General features: G+C 43.9%; 1 protein-coding gene across 5 annotated transcripts in view; it reads right to left on the bottom strand.

Annotated features, from left to right (window-relative positions):
- LOC137377726 (kelch-like protein 4) overlaps nt 1-13,148 on the bottom strand; it is a 415,621-nt gene that overhangs the window by 95,420 nt on the left and 307,053 nt on the right. For all 5 annotated transcript variants that reach the window (XM_068047695.1, XM_068047698.1, XM_068047696.1 and 2 more), the window contains 2 exons: nt 12,028-12,164; nt 7,566-7,762 (listed from right to left, as the gene is read on the bottom strand). In XM_068047695.1, the coding sequence (XP_067903796.1) occupies nt 7,566-7,762; nt 12,028-12,164 (334 nt within the window). The remainder of the gene's footprint in view (nt 1-7,565; nt 7,763-12,027; nt 12,165-13,148) is intronic.

The raw sequence follows: 13,148 nt of genomic DNA, 5'->3' as shown, positions 1-13,148 counted from the left end.
CACCCCATCCACTGATCCGTGGCTCCGGTTCCCATCCCCCTGCCAAATTAGTTTAAACCCTCCCGAAGAGCTCTAGCAAACCTCCCGCCCAGGATATTGGTGCCCCTCCAGTTCAGATGCAACCCGTCTAGATACCTAGCATTTATTTGCTTGCACAAGTAGTCAATGTTTGCCTGCACACTTGTAGTGATGTGGAGAATTCTGGATAGATGTCATTCTGTCAGGAGTGATATTCATCACTCTCTCTCCCTCTCTGTCTTTCTCTCTGTCCCCCTTCCCCACCCCCTCTCTCTCTCTCTTCTCTTTCTCTCTTTCCCTCTCTCTCTCTCCCTCTTTCTCTCTCTCTCTCTCCCTCTCTCCCTCTGACCCCTTTCCTTCTCTCTCTCTGTCCCCCTTTCTCTCTCTCTCTCTCTCTGTCCCCCTTTCCCCCTCTCACTGTGTCCCACTTTCCCTCTCTCTATCTCTCTCTCTCTATCCCCCTTTCTCTCTCACTCTCTGTCCCTATTTCCCCCTCTCTCTGTGTGTCGCCCTTTCCCCCTCTCTTACTCTCTCTCTGTCCCCTTTTTGCCCTCTCTCTCTCTCCATTTCGCTATCTCTCTCTGTCCCCCTTTCCCCCTCTCTGTGTCCTTATTTCCTTCTCTCTCACTCTCTCTCTGTACCCTTTTGCCCGCTCTCTCTCTCTCTCTGTCCCACTTTCCCTCTCTCTCCCCTTTCTCCTCTCTCTCTCTCTCTCTCTCTCTCTCTCTCTCTGTCTGTCCCCCTTTCTCTCTCTCTCGCTCGCTTCTCTCTCTCTGGCCCTCTCTCTCTGTCTCTCTCTCTCTCTCACCCCCTTTCCCTCTCTATCTCTCTCTCTCTCTCCCTCTCTCTCTGTCCCCCTTTCCCTCTCTCTGCCAGTTGCAGAGAGTGGGCACGCTCAGCAGATAGTTAGTCAGGTTTTTTAAAATCACATGTCAATTTCACAGCTGGCAGATCCTGACAGCGGGAACAGCAGTTTCTAAATTTCTGACAGATTCAGGGTTTTCTGGCAAGCTTTTAAAAGACCCTATATCTGTCCGATGTTCAGAAACTGCTGTTCCAGCTGTCAGGATCTGTCAGCTCTGAAATTGACTTGCAATCTTTTTTAAAAGCCTGTCCGGCAATGGGAAATTTCCCATCTGCAGTCACGGAGACCTGGTGAGGATGAGGAACGGCCCCAGTGCAGTTTATACCCACAGGCCGGATGGGAACCTTTGAACCTTTGATCCTGGCCTGCAAGCCGCATGGTGGACAACCCTGGTTTAACATATCATGTGATTTATGAGAAACTCATTAAAGTATACCATCTTTCAGTGCTATCTCACATGATAGGTTCTGAGTTATGGCTGGAGGTAAAGTGTTGCTATCTGTCTGCTGCCTGGGATCTGGAAATGGGTGAGTTAAGCTTTCAGCATGCCATTATCATCCAGCAAATACAAATTTGCACTGCTGGCTTGCAAAAGTGACTTGTTCACTTAAGCAGTTGCTTCCGTGTCACCTCCAGTGTTGTGAATATGACAAGCAGCCCTTCACATATAAATGGTCAATTCAAGGTCTGAGAGTAGGTTAAAGGGTCGGCACAACATCGTGGGCCGAAGGGCCTGTACTGTGCTGTACTGTTCTATGTTCTAATGTCACTGCTTTTGTAGGGGAAATAATCTCATTCAAGCTAATACCATCTGAAGGATAGTGATAAACTTCAAGAGGACATGGGCAGGCTGGTGGAATGGGCAGACATAGGGCAGAGAAATGTGAAGTGATACATTTTAGTAGAAAGAATGAGAAAAGACAATATAAAATAAAGAAGAGAATTCTAAAGGAGGTGCAGGAATACAGAGATCTGGGGGTATATGTGCACAAATCGTTGATGGTGGCAGGGCAGATTGAGAACGTGGTTAAAAAGGCATATGGGATCCTCGGCTTCATAAATTCTGGCCTATGCCTCTGTTTGACACCACCCCAGCTGCCCCCCTCCACAGGAGCGGGTGCTAACGGGGGGGTGGTAAAATTGAGTGGCAGGTGGGTGGTGCCGCTCCCGACACCTTCCCGTCCCCACTGTAGTTTTACCAGAGGTGGTGGCAGCAAGAAACACCCGCCCACCCCAGGCCAATCAAGGTGCTTAAGTGGCCTATTAACTGCCACTTAAGGGCCTCCTCCCACTGCCACTGGTATTTTAACTGTGGCTGACAGGCACTATAGGTCCCAGAGAATCTCCTTGATGGCTGGGTGGTGCCCTCCTGATTGGGTACCCTATGCCTCACAGAGGGCCTCCCTGAAGCCCCAACTGCTCCCACTGAAATAAAGTCCACCCTCCCTCGCAACCGACCCCCCCTTGCCTTGCTGGGGCCTGGCCGATTGTCCTTGGCGAGGCCCCAAAACTTACCTCTCTTTTGGGGCCGACGTCCACGATCCTGCTGTTGGTTGGGTGCAGTTCCAGCAGTGGCCACCGCTCGTGGTGGCGGGACATCCTGCCTCAGAGAGGTGGAAATCCCGCCAAGTCCAATTAAGGGTCTGGGGAGCATAAAATCCTGGCGTAGCTCCCCGGGCCCAGCAGAGGTGAGCTCGCCCCCTGACATTTTGGCCTCTGGGCGGAGCTTCCCACTCAATGTAAAAATCCAGCCTTAAGAATACAAAAGCAAGGAAGTTTTGATGAAGCTTTATAAAACATTGGTTTGGTCAATTCTGGGCATCGCACTTCAGAAAGAATGTAAAGGCTTTATAGAGGGTGCAGATAAGATTTACAAGAATGGTTCCAGATATGAGGGACTTCAGTTATGAGGATATATTGGAGAAGTTGGAGCTGTTCTCTTTAAAGAAAAGCACGTTGAAAGGAAATTTGATGGAAGTGCTCAAAATCGTGAGGGGTCTTGACAGAGCAGATAGAGAGAAATTGGCGGAAGGGTCGAGAACCAGAAGACACAGATTTAAGGTTATTGGCAAAAGAACCAAAGATACAAGAGGAAAAACTATTTTATGCAGCGAGTGGTTAGGATCTGGAATGCACTGCCTGAGTGTGTGATGGAGGCAGATTCAATCATAGCTTTCAAAAGAGAATTGGATAACAACATGAAGAAAAATATTTGCAGGGCTACAGGGAAAAGAGAAGGGATTAGGACTAGCTGAGCTGCTCTTGCAGAGAGCTGGCATGGACTCATTGGGCTGAATGGCCTCCTTCCTGGCCTAGCCATTTTATGATTCTATGGTCACAGTCTAAAAAGTTTCAGTTAAGAAAATGGAAAATTATTCCAAGTTGGGAAATTTTAGACACAAAATGCTGTCTTTATTTTCTGCAATGACAAATAATTCTGTCAGTCTTTTTTTTAGCAGAAAATATTGTTAGCTGAAGGAATTATACTCAAACGCTTAATAATTTACAGTTATGACTTACTGTCTGTGTCTGTTCTTTGTGTTGTTCTGTTCTCCAGACAGCAAATGCTGACCCCTGACGTAAAATGCAGCAGACGCACGACTAATTACCCTGAAGCGATCTTAGAATATGATTATACTGTCAGTTTTTCCCTGCAGTGATTTGTTTCCACTTAACAATGAGGCAAAAGTGGTGATAAAACTCAGGAGTCAGATCACTGATCAGTGTTTTGTTCTCGTTTTCCAGTGTGTAGGTGGCAGTGTTAACTCTGTCCTGGCTGGATATTGGATGTCGAGCAAGATGTCAATAGCATCAGGAGTGCCAGAAGCAATTTAAAGTTTGCTTTGCCCCCCCAACAGAATCCAGTTGCTTTGCGTCAAATGGAATCCATTGCTTGCTTTCTTCCCAAATTTAAACAGATTTCCAACATACTGTACATGATGTGTGTGTGCGCAGATGAATGATCACGTCATCACACTGACATCCATACAAATGGCCTTGATTCAAAAACGTCCTTCCTCTCACTAAAAGGAATGCAATAGAGCAGAGTCATAATATAACTCAAGTCTGTCCACTCAATGCACATAGAAGCATTTACCAGTAAGTCTAGTGCAATTGCAGATTCAGTTAAAAATAAGCAGTGCTGTTTTTTTCAAATGGAGTCGGTAGGAAGTATAGAGCATTTATCCCGAAAATGAATGCAAATTTATACCCTGCTCCTGGATGTTTAAATGAGTCAGGGTGGCCCTCGCCTTAAACTTGGAGCAAGACAACACATTTAGATCAGATCATTACTTCAAGTGAACCTGGGAACCATAAATAAAGCTCTGTAGTCAAAGCTTGTTTACAGTGTTTCTGAAACAAATTTAAATAAATAGGCAGAATGGAATGTTAGCATTGACTAACAATTTCTTACACTATCGTCACTGACCACTGCGTAGGTGCAATCTTAATTTGTTGCTGCCTGACCACAAACCTCATTTGGGACAGGACTGTTTATTCAGTGAATAATTTAGCCATACAGAGCAGAAAGTTCTAGATTTAGTCCCCAGTCTATGCGGAGTTAATTTAATTTTGGCTCTGCAACAACTTAAAACAATGGCATATTGCCATTATGTAGCACTTTCACAGTACCAAGATGTCCCAAGCTGCTTCATATAGGTAAAAACAGGAACTGAGCAGTAGCATGAGAATAGTTGAGGGAGGTCATTGAAGTGTATCTCCTGAAGCAGATGACGAGGGCTGTGGGGAACTGTTACAAAGCAATACAAGGTCTAGTTTGATTCGGAAAAGTTCGATTATCTAGCTGTCACTCATTATGTAGGCTTACATAAATAACGATCACTTGGATGAGATGCAATAATCAATAATAGAAAACTATAGAATATATTAATCCCAACGTAGAAAGCTAGTTTAATCTCCTTGTTCCTGAATTTATTGTAATGTTTAATAATTTAGGACCATTTGGAAGAAGAAAATTGCAGTCTGATTGTTTATTCATATCTTCGATGGTGATGGTTGGTGGAGAAAGGCTGTAAGGTTATAATCTAATTGACAAGTTTAGAAGGTTATCTAAAACAGCAAGAATGAAACTAGAATGGTTTCTCAACATCAACTGAACCTGCAAATTAGAATAAAGTTTTTGAAATTGCCCTTTTTACCAGTTTGTAAGAACGCTTATTTACTGGAAGCTGTGAAAGGGAAGGAGCCTTGAGAGGTTTTTGTTTACATTGTCAGGAATAGGTAAATTATTTATTTCCTTGTAGATTTCTGATGTAAATGGACAGCTCAATTTTGTGCAATGTAGCTTTCACAGTGTTTTAAAGGTACCAGTGACACAGTTACTGTAGGTTAACATGAGAACTAATATGATGTGCATTTATATAGTTAAACTTAATATGTGTCTTTTCAACTCCTGCGATTACTGACAAGTTCACTCCTTGATTTCTGTACTGCATATTACCTCTGATGTTACACCTGTCCACTGCATCACATTATTTAACCTTATTCTTGTTTCTCTGCCTCTTGGTCTATTTTTTCATTAACTTTTGTAGACAGTAACAACCCCATCAACTTTCCTTGTGACTCCCAAATAATGTGCCCATGCTATGTTGTTTTTCACATTATAAATAAATCTCATCACTTGCACAAATTCAAGCTAAGACAACTAATTTTCAGTTTATAATCTGTAAATTAAACAGCACAGGAACTTTACTTCAGCATTCTGGATCCAGTTTTCACATTTCAGCAAAGCTATTCGAATAATACATCACATTGAAATGTTCCAATTCTTACCATTTTAATTTTATAGTTGCAGAGAAATTCCTTGAAGTTGTTAATTTTTTTCCTTTGAAATTCCTATTTTCTGTTTAACCTCTTTTGCTATTTTTGTCTGTCTGATGTCCTTAGAAGACCCAGTTGAACAATGTTGTCTACTTTATTTTCATATTGTTCAACTTCAACAATACTATATTAAAAAAGGAAAGACTTGCATTTATATAGCACCTTTTACAACCTCAGGGTGTCTCAAAGCGCCTTACAGTGAATAAAGGATAGCCACTGGTGTAATGTAGGAAACACAGCAGCCAATTTCCACAGAGCAAGGTTCCACAAAGCAATGTGATAATGACCAAATAATCTGTTTTAGTGGTGGATGAGGGGTAAATATTAGCCAAGAGACCGGGGTTAATTGCTCTTCTTCTAAATGGTGTCAGGGGATCTTTTAATGCCCACTTTAGAGGACAGATGGGGCTTTGGTTTAATATCTCATCCAAAAGACAACAATTCCCTCAACACTGCACTGAAGTGTCAGCATAGATTTTGTGCTCAAGATGCTGGAATGGGCTCTTGAATAAAACAAAAGTCCAAGCCTACAAAGACTTATAAAACTGAGACCTTATTACCAATTTACTAACATCACAATGAACACTCAATATGATGATTTACAGAAATACAGTTAACCTAGATATAGTTTGAGTACCCTAGTTGGAAAATAATTGGATAATTATTAGATATTCCAAAATACAAGAGCAGACAAACTATGTCACACACTTGCCTCTCGAAAAACAAGCAGATCTTGATGTGTTTTTGTGTGTGTTCAGGTGAAGGACAAAATCCTGAGGAATTTGATTATTTTCCAAATTCTTTTTCCCCCCTTTGGAAGCACTTCCAGATCAAACATTGCATGAATTTCAAAAACACCAATAACAACTTATATTTATATAGCTCCTTTAACATAATAAAATGTTGCAAGGTGCTTCACAGAGGCATTATAAAACAAAATATGACACCGAGCCACATAATGAGATATTAGGACAGATGACCAACCCTTGGTCAAAGAGCTAGGTTTTAAGGAGTGTCTTAAAGGAGGAAAGCAAAGTAAAGAGGCAGAGAGGTTTAAGGAGGGAATTCCAGAACTTAGGGCCTAGGCTGAAGGCACGGCCACCAATGGCAGAGCAATTAAAATTGGGGATGCTCAAGAGGCTGGAATTAGAGGAGCACAGATATCTTGAAGCGTTATGGGGCTGGAGGAGATTAAAGTGAAAGGGAGTGGCCAGGCCATTGAGGGACTTGAAAACAAGGATGAGAATTTTTAAATCATGGGAGCCAGTGTAGGTCAGCAAGCACAAGGGTGATGGGTGAATGGCATATGGTTTTGGTGCAAGTTAAAACTCCCTTTCGCTACATGCCTTAATGCCATTCTGAAAGACACCATGTGGCACACCCTTGCCTGCAGGCAACACCCTTGCAACTATCTGAATGCAGTTTACACATTCAAGTCCGATTAATGCCAAATGCATTTTGAGCTGTAATCAGGCTGCCTATTTCACACTGACTTCTACAATGCAGTGGGAAATGTAGGGGGAAAAAAGCAAAGCAAAACTAATGTCTTAAAAATAGTTTCCAAGATATTAGCTATAACATTTATTGTACAAAAATATTTGTATGTAATAATTCTAGGAAGCTGCTGAATGAATGACATGCTTATAGTGATTTTATATCAAATACTTGGTGACTGTCTCACTTAATAAATACTGTAACTCATCGGATAGCAAGACTACTGTAGGTTCAAGTTTTAGGGCCTTGCTTTTCTCTTCACTTGGAAAATGCCTACTTGGAATTGCATCTGGAAACAGCTACAAAAACTGGTGTGACCCTACTTATTAATCTTTGAAGTCCTTACCGTGGTATAGCTGTGGGACACCTTAAGCAGATTCATGCAGCCTTGAGCATCAGCGAAGGATCTTATTCCCAAGCAATTTGATGGATGGAGCTGTTTCATGAGGAAGTTACAGCATACCTCCACCACTTGAGATAGCTGGAGAAGACATGCTGCAGCCAATAAACTCTCTATAGTTTCCTCTTTCAGCTCCAAGAGGCCTGTGGGACAAACACCAGAATTAGTCAACAGCAAATTGGAAGAATAGCAATACCAGATGAAGCCCTATATTTTTATACTGAGAGGCCCTCCAATTTGGACACCTTGGATTCATTTTATTAACTCTCCATTCAGTACATATTTGGTTTTGACTTGATACCATTGATACAGAAGTGACTTCTGATTTTTGTGTTAGAATCTGTTTAAGCAATTTTAAATCTTTTTCCTTCTGATTGGTTCTTTTTAACTTTTGTTATTCACCAATCAGATTACAACAGGAAATCTAATATCACAGCACAATATCTGCCCAGTTACATTTCAGTAAAATGTTTTTTTTAAAAACAGTTCCACACCCAATACTTTATATCGCCTTAAGATAGGTTTATCACATAATTGACACATAACCAAGACAATTATTTTTTTTTAAATACCAAGTTCCGCATACCTCCTTCCAACTGCTTCAACAGCTCCCCAACACGTCACAATAGTTTTGGTCCTGATTCCTCCTCCATTTCCCCAGCCACAAGCAAGCAGACCTTACCTCTGTACCACATAATAGTGCTGTACTCCAGTGTCCAGTCCATCTGAAACCCAACATCAATACATGGGAATGCACAGCAAACTAAAGACATGCATATCCCACCCTTTCCTCCATTGCTAACCCTGGCCACTCCAAGCTCTCCTATTTGCTCCCTCCTGTGACTCTCCACTAGTTGCTGCCAGCTGAGCTTTTTGCTCAGTCCCTTCTGTAGCAACCATAGCTTCTAGTTGCCGCAGCTCCGGTCCCATTGTGAGAAAAGGCAGCAGTTACACATCACTAAAGGAAAAGGATGTAGATTGCTCGATTAACAGAAGAAGCATGAAGATAAGTGAGAGGTCTAAGGGGAGGTAAAAACAAAGAGAACAGGGGACAGTAACAAAGTCAGAGGAAAAATAATTTTAAAAAAAGATATGGGAAAGGCTAAGAATAATAGAAAGAAACCATCCAGAACGAACAAAGGGCCGGATTTTTAAATCCCGCTTGGGGCGGGTGTGAGTGCACCTGCAATTTAAAGATTGCGTTCGTGGAGGCCGGCGCCAGGTCCCGCCACCTCTGGAACACAAAACCATTTGTAAAGGGACGCTGGGAGGGAGAGAATAGCAACCCCACAGGCTTCCAATTAATTGTCTGTTGAGCTCATTAACAGGCTTTGCAGCAGCAGTTTGGAAGTTTCAAAGGAAGGGCATTGGGAAAGTGCGATGTCTGGACCACTGCAGGGTTTAGAAGATGTGAACAATACGGACAGCATGAGGGCTATGGGAAAGGCTGATTAACATGATGCAGAGGTCCCAAATAAAGTTCAGCTGCTCCAAAAGGGTCACAGAGTAGCCACTGCTGGAGCTGTAAGACTTGTTTTTGTCCATGGTGAGTGGCAGGAACCCAGAGAGGGCCATGAGCCCGCTGGCATCACTTGGGCAGCTGGGATTGGGAGCGGAAGGCCTGGGGAATGTACAAAGTCAAGCTGAGGGAGTTCAGATGGGAACAGGCTACAATGACAGGATGAGCTTCAGCAGATGCAACCTTCTGGAGAGGAGGAGGCCAGAGGAGCACAGCGGGAGGGGCTGCAAGGGGGAGAAGGTGCTACCCAAGGCAACGGATCTACTGCCCAAGAGTCAGCTACCAGCAAATGAGAGAGTGTCAGTGTTGTAGGAGGCTGTGCCTATGGTCGCAGACATTTGTGCTCTGATCCACAATGACCTGAGGCCTCGTGGTCTCCAAGACAGTCCCCTACCTGCAGCAGTCAAGGTCTCCATTGCTCTGAACTTCTATGCAACCAGGACATTCTAGGGATCAGCTGCGAACCAAAGTGGCATCTCTCAGTCGGCAGGTCGTGGATGCCATATTCAGGAGGGCGGGGGACTACATCCATTTTGACACAGATGGGTTTGTGCAGGCACAGCGGGCAGTGAATTATTCCTCCAGCGCTGAATTCTTCCAGGGGCAGGGCATCATTGATTGTGCCCATGTTGGCATCAAGACACCCAGCGACCGACCAGTGAGATCCATCAACAAGAAGGGCTTCCACTCCCTCAATGTCCAGCTGGTCTGTGACCACAACAAAAGCTTCCTCTATGTGTGTGTTCACTTTCCTGGCAGTTACCATGTCTTCTTCATCCTCTGCCAGTCCAGGCTGTCACAGCTCTTCACCCCATCCCCCAAAGTGCATGGATGCATAAAAGTGAACAAGGAATATTCCTTGCAGAGATGGCTACTGACCCCTTTGCGTGAGCCCCAGAGGCACAGAGGCAATACAACCAGTGACACCTACTCAGCGGGCAAACCATTGAGCCGGTTTCTGATTATGTGATTCCGGTGCCTGGACGGGTCGGGTGGCGCCCTCCAGTACCCTCTTGCAAGGGTCTCGGTCATTGTTTGGTCTGCTGTTCTCTCCATAACATGGCCTATCAGAGAGGTGTGGACCTTGAGAACAGTGAGGACACAGTTCATCAAAACAGGAGCAGGAGGTAAGAGAGGAGGAGGAAGAGGGCGCAGAAGGATAATAACACTGAAAAGAGGTGCCCTGGCTGCACAGTGAGGTAGCCTCCTCCTGCCACCCTCCGGGTTGAGGAGCTCTTTCCTCTCCCTCACAGCCTCCAGCATGAGATCCAGGTCAGCATCGATGAAGCGAGGGTCTGCCCTCCCCCTAGTGCCAGGCCTTTAGTTCCTCGATGGCACTTACCTCTGGTGCAGTGGCAGGTTTTGACATAAAACGCAGATCTCCCCCTCAGGACAACCAACAGCCTCAGTGATGGCTGCCATGGAATGTCTACATGCCCCACACATCATCTGACCAAAATTCATTCATGGCCCCACTGGCTCTAAATGAACAGGAAACCCATCTCCACACCATTTAAGGGCTCATCCATTTGAAAATCTGAACCTGAATCAGTTTCCCAACAGAGGAGTGTTTCTGATCCAACACCCAGCTCCTATTTCCCGCCTCCATAACAAAAATCCAGCCCAGAATGTTCCACAAGCAGCAGCAGCAATAGAATGAATATGACCTCAGCCTTAACAGTTCAAAATAGAATCCCACTCCCTATCCCTATCTGATAGATAAACCAAGTCTTGAAAGTCAACAGCAAAAGCTGGATGGGAAACAAAGGGCTGAATTTTAATCCGGCAATGAGGGTCTCAGTAGCAGGCCAGAAGGCAGGGGGAGAACCCACTTCAGTCCTCCGTCGAACCCCTATTGTAATTAAACAGCAGTGCCACCATGAGCAGTGGCCGCTGCCAGTACTGCAGGAGGCCTGCAGAGGAGAAAATGTTGGAGACCCCGGGACAGGTGAGTGGGGTCAGGGCCAGTCAGGCAGGCCCTACTGACAGGGTGGGAGGGGGTTGGTGATAGTTGGTGAAGGTTGGGGGGTAGAGGGGCTTGCCGAGGTAGGGGAGCAGCCATCTCCACCAGGGGTGGGGGGCCACGGATGGCCCTCAATGGAGGGACCCACCTCCTCCCCCCAACCTTGCTAGGAGGCAGCTGGGTCTCAGCTGGTGGCATCTCCACACGGGGTTGGGCCCATCCTTCCTCCACAAAATTGGAGTGGAGGCAGGAAGAGGCTCTTAAATTACCATTAATTGGCCACTTAATGGCCTCAATTGGCCTGGGCGGGAGGCATCCCCGCCTTCCCCGCCCCAGAAAAAATGGCCGGGGGGGTGCTGGATACTGTTGGGAATGGCACCCCTTGCTATTTTGTTTACCCTCGGTACCATGGCAATATCCATTCGATACAAGTCACATATACAGAACACAAAGCTTCATCTGAGCAACGTCATGGGTATCAATGAATAAATATAATTATTTGTCATTTAAATCCAATATTTTTGCAAACTCTTTGGATTGACATACTTAAATTAAAAAATACAGTAATATTTCGTTTAATTATTGACATCTTTGATCAGGTGTGATCCACGTAGGCTTGCTAAATGGCTAAAAATATGAAAGAGAAAACATATATCACACAGAAACAGCTTTTTAACTGTTTTCCAAAACAGGAAACATAATCCAATTTTAAGTCTTCCACATAAGTCAAGTATTTTAAAAATAAAATCAATGCACACATCCTCTGCCTTGAAATATGTTCAGAGTCAAGACAATTGACTCAGATACAATGTGAAATGCAACTGCTGTTTCCTTTATTGGAAATCTGAAATGGAGGTTGACCTCCAATATAGACATTGCTTCTGAACAGATTAGAAGTCCTCTATAAATAATACATTACAGATCACCTGTGTAAGCATAATGAACGAGTGCTTTAAGTGCATCTGGGTCTACACCCTCCATTTTAATTTCTTCTTGCTTGGCCTCACGTACATCATTTGTAAACATGGCAGCAAAATAGTCTGAAACAGCACTAAGGACGAGTCTGAAAACAATGGAGACAATATTTGAGATAAGCAACAGGCTTCCAAATTAATACCATAATACTAATGTTTTTTGTCAAATTCATAATCCTGAAAGCCACACTTTAAAAGAAACTTGCATCAAACATATTTCATATATGTTTTTAATGTTTTTCTACAGCTATCACATCGTCACACCTGGGAATTAATTAAGACTACTTGACTATGTTTAATGGCCTTGCATTCTGCTATTTGGTAAACTGGTCAACACACAATACATTGTAAGTTATGCAGCATCATATAAAGTAGGGCGGCACAGTGGCACAGTAGCTAGCACCACAGCCTCCCAGCTCCAGCGACCCGGGTTTGATTCTGGGTACTGCCTCTGCAGAGTTTGCAAGTTCTCCCTGTGACCGCGTGGGTTTTCGCCAGGTGCTCCGGTTTCCTCCCACAGCCAAAGACTTGCAGGTTGATAGGTAACTTGGCCATTATAAATTGCCCCTAGTATAGGTAGGGGAATTGAGAGAAGGTGGGGATGTGGTAGGAATATGGGATTAGTATAAATGGGTGGTTGATGGTCAGCACAGACTCAGTGGGCCAAAGGGCCTGTTTCAGTGCTGTATCTCTAAATAAAAATTACTGAAATTTAGATTTACAATTTCCACCAAGTCATTAATGAAAACCATAAACAAACAACTTAAAATTTTGTCCAGTAATAGGTAATCCCTCATGAAGTACTAATTAGGTCAGCATTAAGAAATTCTACATTGTTGTAAGTTTTTAATGAGATCAATTTTGTGCAGTAGAAATAGGATTCAAACATTGATTAGGCTTTGTTTAAGCATTGGCGTCTCAAGCAATAACCCAAAAAGCCTTTAATCACCACCATCTGGCACTTCCAAGAGTTCAAAACAGGGACTCTGGTGAAATGAGGGCAGTGATTTAATATTTAATTCCTGTTGTTCAGTTGTGGCCCTTGTTTGTGTGAAGTTACAATTTTAGTGGAT

The sequence above is a fragment of the Heterodontus francisci genome, chromosome 15 (assembly GCF_036365525.1).
Source record: "Heterodontus francisci isolate sHetFra1 chromosome 15, sHetFra1.hap1, whole genome shotgun sequence".
NCBI classification, from domain to species: domain Eukaryota; kingdom Metazoa; phylum Chordata; class Chondrichthyes; order Heterodontiformes; family Heterodontidae; genus Heterodontus; species Heterodontus francisci.
Note: the sequence above shows the minus strand (reverse complement) of the source record. Positions and strands in the feature narration are given on the sequence as shown.